Source organism: Nelumbo nucifera, chromosome 1, assembly GCF_055504915.1.
Source record: "Nelumbo nucifera cultivar China Antique chromosome 1, China Antique-T2T, whole genome shotgun sequence".
NCBI lineage: Eukaryota > Viridiplantae > Streptophyta > Magnoliopsida > Proteales > Nelumbonaceae > Nelumbo > Nelumbo nucifera.
In genome coordinates this window covers 133276193-133284989 of record NC_142649.1, presented here as the reverse complement: position 1 = coordinate 133284989, position 8797 = coordinate 133276193, and the positions used below count along the sequence as shown (strand labels likewise).

The 8797-nt window shown below is 36.2% G+C and overlaps 1 protein-coding gene across 1 annotated transcript; it reads left to right on the top strand.

The window, feature by feature from the left end:
* Nucleotides 1-2129: 2129 nt before the first annotated feature.
* Nucleotides 2130-6145, top strand: LOC104608228 (mannan endo-1,4-beta-mannosidase 2-like). The gene is made up of 6 exons (XM_010274155.3): nt 2130-2863; nt 2943-3355; nt 4067-4264; nt 4940-5062; nt 5247-5461; nt 5668-6145. The coding sequence occupies exons 2-6, from the start codon at nt 2999-3001 to the stop codon at nt 6059-6061; spliced, it is 1287 nt and encodes a 428-aa protein (XP_010272457.1). The 5' UTR covers nt 2130-2863; nt 2943-2998; the 3' UTR covers nt 6062-6145.
* The last annotated feature ends 2652 nt before the right edge of the window (nt 6146-8797 follow it).

Below are 8797 nucleotides of genomic sequence, written 5' to 3'. Positions count from 1 at the left end.
ATTTGAATAGTCCATTCCAATTTCAGACCTCTATTCTTGTGAACCAAATGAATCATTAGTATTTATTCCGATTTTAAGACACATATCGTCACAATAAATATCCAAAATGCCATATTTTAGAAAAATGGCTTTCATAGATATACAAACCTATATGGCTCTAAGCTGACATCATTTTTCCCAAAAAAAAGCAAAAAAAAAAAAATATTCCACACTAGTAATTAATTTATTTCTCTATAAATGATGCAGGTCCCATGCATTTTATTACTAGTGTGTAAAATTATAATTTCCACAGCCTAATTAACAGACATCCCGTTCAGCCTTTCTCACACTCACACTATATCCAATTCATCACTGCCATTGGTTATATCATGCTCTCCCTCATTCTGCATAAGAGAAAAATATGCCGTTAAATAGATCCAAATCGGACGTCACAAATAGCTCCTCCTTCATGTGATGGGCCCATTCTGAAGTAGATAATCCATTAGATAAACTCTATAATTGCCCCCCCTCCATTGCTATTATTCCATCAGATCATCATTATTTAAAGCTAAGCATCATTATTTATTGAAGAATGAAGATCCTCCGGAAATTGAAATGAAATAGAGGGGGCCAGTGAATATGATAGGGGATATTAATTATTAGTGATTGAAGGAGACTGATTTCTCCGTCCGGTCTACCGACTTCTTCAAACAAAATTAATTATTTTATTATAGAAAAATTAATGGGTCATGGGTCAAATGGTCCATCTCTCTCTATATATAACGTTTTATCTTGATATTAATAATGTTAGAGATGAATCATTTGTATTTATATAATCAACCATTAGCTAGTCTGGTCATTTGCACTGCGTTTGGTTCACTATAGATAACTGACATTTTTACGGATATCAACTGATTTGACTTTCTGGCATACAAAGAGGAAAACAAAACTGAACTTCACTAGAGTTTTTTTTTTTCTATCTACCAAAAAAACTGAATTTCACTAGAAAATTTGATTTACTTATTAAAGACTAAATAATTTGCATGATAAGTCACTTTTTGATAAATAAAATTATCATAAACATACCGACAAATCAAACACCATATTAGTGGGCTTCCTCAAGGCTATGTTTGGTTTGATAGAAAATAAGAGAGAAACATAAGTTAAGGAAAAACTCTTTTCTGTAAAAATTCTTTAAGTACTTTCTGTCTTATTTTCTGTCAAACCAACACCCAAAAGACTAACAATCTTTCAGTTAACTTATAGCTCAAAAACAATTCCAATTCTTCCAATCCTTAATTCAAGGATAAGTTTTCATTCCTAAAAAGCTTGCCAGGTAAACAAATAGAACCATGTTTTAATATGTAAAAATAAATAAATAAATTTTTTCACATTAATAAAAATAAAAACCAATAAGAAGAACTCACAGATTGAGTTTAGATGCAGACTGTGAGATTGAACCGAACATGCAGCCAATCCATTGGGTTCCGGGTCACAGATCCCTTCACATGGCATATTGATTAAGAGGGTGTTTGGTATGCTCACGATCCCTCCATGTTAGTAGTGTTTTTGGGGTAAACGGACAAGAATTGCCTTCATTGATGCCATGCAAACATACAAACACAAATTGCCTGGTTTTTCTTTTTCATGCCAGCCATTAAAGTAGAACTTTTGAGTTGTTACCTCCTATTTTCTAATTAGAGTGAAGTTTGTTTAATTTCAAAACTAAATTAATTTTAAACACCACATTAGCACAGATACCCAACGCCTTAACACCATCTTTGTTTGGCCCTAATTTTTCTTTTTCTCTAATGGACCACTCTCATGGGTTTTGATTTTCTTTTAACACTTTTTGACCATGAGATTCTAATCAGACGTTTGTAAAGCGACAAACCTCACATGTGGGAACTCTTTCTTCCTTTTATGGCAGAGAAATGATGTCACCCCATTAATCAAATATATCCATAGCTCTATTTTTCCTTCTAAAGTATCAATCTGAAAATGAAAAAAAAAAAAAGAAAAGAAGCAGACTGCATTTTTATATATTGAGAAACTTGAGAGTTACTTCTTAGAGGAAAACTACAGCTTACTGTCGTCCTCAGTCTTCACACTCACATCAAATGGGCAGGACCAGAGCTTGGGTTGGTTGGGTTTCTCGGTTCTGAGCTTTCTCCCTCTAATAATTATGAAGGGTATAATTGTATAAATGACTATGATTTTAGAACCAACTGAGACGAGAAGTTGATGTTCCAATTGTTTGTGGGCTTCTTTTTCTTCTCTTTGTATTTTAGGAAAGAATCAAATAAATGGGGAAATGAGTTTGTAATTTGTAGTTTTGTACTTTGTTTATGGATCAGGAGGGTTTTTGAACGGACAGATGGCCCAGAAAGCCAAACTTGATACCAACATTCCACCGCACGCCACCCTCCCGTCCATCCATGTTCCTGAGAGTGGTCAGTTGGATGTCCTCTCTTACTTGTTTTGGCACTTTCTTCCCTCTTAATCCTTCTAACACTAGCATTTTCATATAAAACCCCCGAAACTAGACAAGGAGCTACAAGATCCATTCTGATCCCTCATTTATACCTCGACTTCTCTCTCTCCCTCCCCCCAATCTCTCTCTCTCTCTCTCTCCTTCCTTGTTTTGATGGATGATAACTTGGAGTACACTTGTATCTCAGTTATCATAGGCATCTGGGTCACTTTGTCATAAGTGTCTGACTCTTTTTCATTGTGGATTTTTAACTTTGGCATCTCCCGGGTTCCAAGTTCTGAAATTTTCCAAGTACCGCACTTGGAGTGCTGAACAGTGAACACCCTCTTCACTTAGGAACAGAGCGAACCGTTTCCGTTTGTTTGGGTTCCCTAGTTTTGAGGGAATAAGGTATCTAGGAATCTAAAATTTTGATTTTTCTTGTTCTTTCTGGGGAATGATTTTACTTGTTCTGAATTACTTGGTGTAGAACTCAGGAGGGATAACGCCATCTGTTTGAATTTTGGGTTCGAGAGTATAGAGAGGATGGTGGCCGGAAATGGCTTGTTGTACCCTCTTCTTGGTTTTGCATCCTGTGTTGTTTTCATTTACATATCTTTGGGGGACTTGACTCTGTATCATTTTGAAGAACCCAAGATGGCTTTTGTGGAGAGGAATGGGACTCGATTCATGGTGGACGGGAGGGCGTTCTATGTGAACGGTTGGAACTCTTACTGGTTGATGGATCAGGCTGTGGAGGCCTTCAGCAGGCCTAGAGTCAAGGCAATGCTTCAAGCTGGTGCAAAAATGGGCCTGACTGTTTGTCGAACTTGGGCTTTTAACGATGGAGCGTACAATGCGCTCCAGACCTCCCCTGGACGATTTAATGAGCGCGTCTTCAAGGTATTGCAGAAATCCCTTCTCTTCCGTTCTTATATTTTTCATTTGTGTGTGTCTCGTCATAGGGATGCAAAAACTGTTGCGACTCAGTTATCATTTTCGATTTCTTTTCTCTTTTGGGTATCTGAAAGTTTAGTTTTGGTTTTCATTGGAAGGGTTTAAGTGATAATTTGTGTGTTATTGCTTTTATTTACTTAATTGTCTATTACCCATTGGGTATCGAGAAGAAGAATGATCAGCGATGAACTGTTTAAATGAAGAGAAAAATCAAAACTTGACACCACATTGAAAATAAGAGAAATTTTTTTGGGTGGAGTCTGTTTTCTTCGTTCTATTCTAATTTGTTTGTTCAAATGCAAGCTTAAAGGAAAAGAAAAGAATGTCTGATTAACCAAATTATTGATCAAATAACGCTTTACTACCAAATTTTAGAGATAAAAGGGCTGGTTCCCATTTTGAAGAGACAAAGGCTTAGTATGTAAAAGATAAGCTGGCTACTATTTTATATTACTTCCTCTGTTCCAGTGAGTTAACCTACTGCTCTGTTTTCCTGAGTTTTCTAGTTTGCACCATGCTTCAATAAAAAATGTAAGTTCTAGTTGTTCTCTTTCTAATTAATTCATATTCTAGAATTACTGTAGCGATGTCATGTAGTGTGCCATATTATAAGAACCCTGTGTTCTTTATTCATTTAATAACCAGTTAGACTGGCAGGCATTGGATGGTGTCATTGCAGAGGCCAGACAGCATGGGATCAGGTTGATTCTTAGCTTGGTCAATAATTTGCAAGCATATGGTGGGAAGACTCAGTATGTCAAATGGGCGTGGGAAGAGGGTGTTGCCTTGAGCTCTTCCAATGATTCGTTCTTCTTTGATCCATCCATTCGAAGTTATTTCAAGAATTATGTCAAGGTGGGTTGTAGTTGTTATTTGCCAATTAACATTATGATAGTGGAGTCATTTCTAGATAACTCATAACCAATATGGAATTTTCACCGGGATTCTCTTCTGAGAGAAGTTTATGGTCTTGGAATATTGATAAAAATAAAATATTAGTTTGGCCATTTGGGCTTCAGAGAAACACCAACTAGGTTAGCCCAGTAAACCAGGCTCCCACTGATGTGAGGTCTGGGGAGGGACAGATGTATGCAGCCTTACCCCTGCACATACAGAGTGGCTTCAGAGAAACACCAACTGCATACCCAAAATCAAGGACATCATTATTTTATTTTGGCACTTTGAATTGTTGATTATGGACCATAAAATCAGACCTGCTAAACCCACCTTGAATATCTGAAGTATCAAGATATCCATTGGCAGTTAAAGCAAAGGATGTGAGGAAAGCTACTAATGAGAGGAATTATCCGTTATAGATCATCTATCTCAGATAAGTTACTGAGGAAACTTTGCAGATATGTATAGGACAAAACTCAAACTTAAAATGACCTTTTCTTCTGTTGAAGTAGTGTAGGCTATGTAGCATAGCTAGTTTAATACTCAATTTTTGAACTCACATCATTGTTGAAATGCAAAGTAATACACTGATATTAGAGCTTTTATCGGTTCAATTTGACTTACCTTTTGCAGACTATATTGACAAGGAGGAACAGTCTCACTGGAATTGAATACAGGGACGATCCTACTATCTTTGCATGGGAGTTGATAAATGAACCCCGTTGTATGTCTGATCCTTCTGGTGACACCCTTCAAGTAAGTCCTCTGTGTGCATGTGTGCACGTGAGGGGTGGGTGGGTGGGTGTGTGTGAGTGAGAGAGAGAGAGAGAGATGATTGAATGGTAAATGGAAGAAGATTAGCAATTTAGATTACTGAATTTTTTTTCTTTTATTTTTTGAAGTCCTGAGTTTGATTACATTCTCTGGTGAAGAATTGCAGGATTGGATTGAAGAGATGAGTCGTTTTGTGAAATCAATTGATAAGAACCATTTGCTGACCGTGGGGCTTGAGGGGTTCTATGGTCCTAGCAGGAACCCAGAGAAACTGAGTGTGAACCCAGAAGCATGGGCAACTCTCCTAGGATCTGATTTTATCCAAAATTCAGAGATTTCAACCATTGATTTTGCCTCTATACATGTTTATCCTGATAACTGGTAAGCATTGAAAGACAATAACTTAATTGTTCTGAATTTCTTGTCTACAAAATCACATATAATATGGGAAGGTGCTTTGAAACCTAAATGGTTCAATTTGTAGAATTTACTCTTGTCTGAAGGGAAAACCTCTTTATGTTTTCTTTGTTGTTGTATTACCAATCTAAATCAAAACACAGATGGTATCTAATTGGTTTATTCTGTAGGTTTAAGGAGAAAGAACTGGAAGACAAACTGAAATTTGTCTCAAAATGGGTAATTTCTCACATAGAAGATGGTGACAAAGTGTTGAAGAAGCCTGTCATGGTTACTGAATTTGGGTTGTCAAATAAGAACAAGGACTTTGAGCCATCTCATCGAGATAAATTTTACAAAACTATTTATGACATCATTTACGAGTCAGCAAGGAAGAATGGAGCAGGCGCAGGTGCATTTCCCTGGCAGTTCCTAGTTGAAGGAATGGAGGAGTACAATGATGATTTTGGGATTGTGCCATGGGAGAGGTCTTCCACTTACAGAATGATATTGGACCAATCATGTAGACTGGCTGGAATTGGAGGGCAGGATCAATCAAAGGGAATATTGAAAGAAATATGTTAAAGTTTGATAATAAAATACTGAATTGGTAGCCTTTCCTTAATCCAAAATTCAGCCTTCTTTCCACAGAAAGGGGGCCTCTTTTCAGAATCTGAGAATGTAATTTTTTCCCTTCTTTTACGAGGCGTAAGATCAGGGTTTTTATCAGTACAGAACACACCTACTTTACAAGTGAAAAGAAACAGAAAAGAGTGAGATGCTTTCTATGCAGGGTTTCTTGAATGCTTTGCATTGTTACTGGTGATTTAAGAAGCTCAGTATGCAAGCTCGATAGGGTTCCTACAGCTACAAGGATCAAATATAAGGACTGGTATGGTTCAATAAATATAAATCTGCATATAATTTTTTTAAGTTATTTATTTTTAAAATTTAATTAAGATGTAGTACAAAAGTTAAATGTTAATACTTGTAAAAAATAAATATATTGCATGTAAAGTTAATTTGATTTGTAATTTTCTAGTTGCCATGTATAAATTATAAATTATAATATATCATTTAATACTCATTCATATTAATTTGTAATAGATTACCATCTAATTTGCCTCCGGTCAGTTTTGTACCAGTCTGCGGTGCAAGTCTGAACTGGATATAAATTTTGCACTCGTTTCTGATTTGCATTTGTTTGAAACAATTTGCACTCTTACCTTGTGCAAAACTTACAGTTGTTGCTGTTGGCAGTATAAAATTTGCATCTTAAAAACTAATGCAAATTTTGCACCACCATCTTCCTTTACTTCTCTCATACTAAACTGGGGTCACATCAATTTTACTCCAATTTTTTTTATCAATAACAACTTCATTAGATTTTAAGAAGCTTTAAGTACAATAAGGGGAGGTAAATTGTCTGAACTCCCCACAAGCAAATAACAAAAGAAAACAAAATTAGAATTGAGCCCAAAACAAAGAATCCCTATTCACCCTTTGCTTAGGAATTCAGCAAATAAGTTAGAAGTTCTCTTCAACCAATTGTATTTTATCTTAATGTCCTTGGTCAATTATTTAAATTTTGGGAGAATGACGGTTCAGCCAAAGGTCAGAATTTTTAGGCCCAAAGTACAGTTGGGGTGAGTTCCAGTTCAGAATTGATGTCAATGCATTGGTGTATAAAATGGGGGTTTTTGACATTTTGAATGTTTATAGCTCTACAGTGGAATTCAGAAATTTGTATTGAGTCTGTTCATATTTTTCTGTTAAATTTATTAACATTTTGGAAGAATGACAGATCAGCTCAGAGTCAGAATTTTTAGGCCCAATATACACTTGGGGTGGGTGCCAGTTGTTTGTTTATCGTAATTTCAACTTTCCAACACACAAGCGGTACTAGGCGCCACAGAGAAATTAGAAATACAGCTGAAAAGGAAACAGTCCAATATGGAAAAGTTCAAACGCCTACATTGTATTTGTACTTATGTGGAAGTAGATCTATCATCTATGCATGGGAGAAAGCAATTGTCCCAAACAGTATCCAAAAGGATGGGCGTAGGCAATAGAGTGTGGCTTGGGACCTTGGGTCAAGCGTCACTGGGTCTTGATCGCCGCCCAACAACAAATTTCAGTTGTTTGTTATGAGCTCCAGTTTTTTCTTTTTCTTTTTATCTTTTTTGGTGCCCTGTTCTAGGCTCTATCCTCGAAATTGACAGAATAGGGAAGTGGGGGGAGGACCGACCACCTTGCATGTGAGGATAAAAAGTGAGAGAAAGATAACAATAACGTAAGGCTACGGATTGTTTGACATGGATTTGAAAAGAAAGTAGGCTACAATGAGAAGCAACTTCTATTGCAAAGAAACAAAAACTATAGAGGTTCTGTTTGCTCCCACTGTTCCATTGCTATAAAAATTTAGGGGAAAAAAAAAAGAGAAACAAACCATAAAATCTAAATGGTTTGGCATATTTGGACTCCAATGTACTAAGGCCATTCATTCGATTTTCTCTGTTGAGTTTCTCAGTAACTTGGGCTCGATGCCATTCGTAGAACAGTGAAGGAACAACCAAACACTTGGGTGGTCACCCATGCACGAGCATATTTGCGGGCCATATTTTAGATCATGAGCGAACCATATTCCCATTGAAATGACTCAATTTCTTAGTTTTAATATATATAAAAATTAAGATCTTTTGTATGAACAAATTAAATAATTTTGTGTTACAGGTTTCAGTTGGGTGTGTGATTCAGTGATTGGTGAAGCCCATATAATGATGGACTAGAGAGGACGAAAGATTTTTCCACTGTTGCATTGACAACATCTTTTCGACCCTTTTTATTTTCTTCTTTTTTAATCATGACTGAAGGGGCCAAGTCATGATCAATTTTGAAGATATTTTTTTTTTTTATCAAAAACCAATAATCCGATTGAGCTAGTAAATTATTTCAGTGCAAGATTGAATCTTATTTTAATGGTAAAAGGATAAATGAATGATGCTATTCTTTGGAAAATCAATAAATATAGATAGCTGAGTCTAAGCATCTCGACTGTTGATGACTAGTAGTCTTAACCAAATCAAATCACCATTGTCTTTTACTAAATCAATCAGCATCATTAGCAGAATTTTTTTTTTTTTTTTTTAGATAAAACACACGAAAAGAAAACATTAGTGGAGATTACAGTGCGGACGTGCGTGCTAGTCTAGCATTTGTGTGAGGGAGAGATATGAAGTGAAGATGACATGAGAGGATCAGGACCAAAGGAGGCCACCCCACCATTATTGAGATTCCTTGGGATGCTTCCTTGAGTCGTGT

Coding starts and splice junctions, on each gene's coding strand:
- LOC104608228 (XM_010274155.3), top strand. CDS start 2,999: ATGGTGGCCGGAAATGGCTTGTTGTACCCTCTTCTTGGTTTTGCATCC. Junction 4,265..4,939: donor ATTTCAAGAATTATGTCAAG/GTGGGTTGTAGT, acceptor TACCTTTTGCAG/ACTATATTGACAAGGAGGAA. Junction 5,462..5,667: donor CATGTTTATCCTGATAACTG/GTAAGCATTGAA, acceptor TTTATTCTGTAG/GTTTAAGGAGAAAGAACTGG.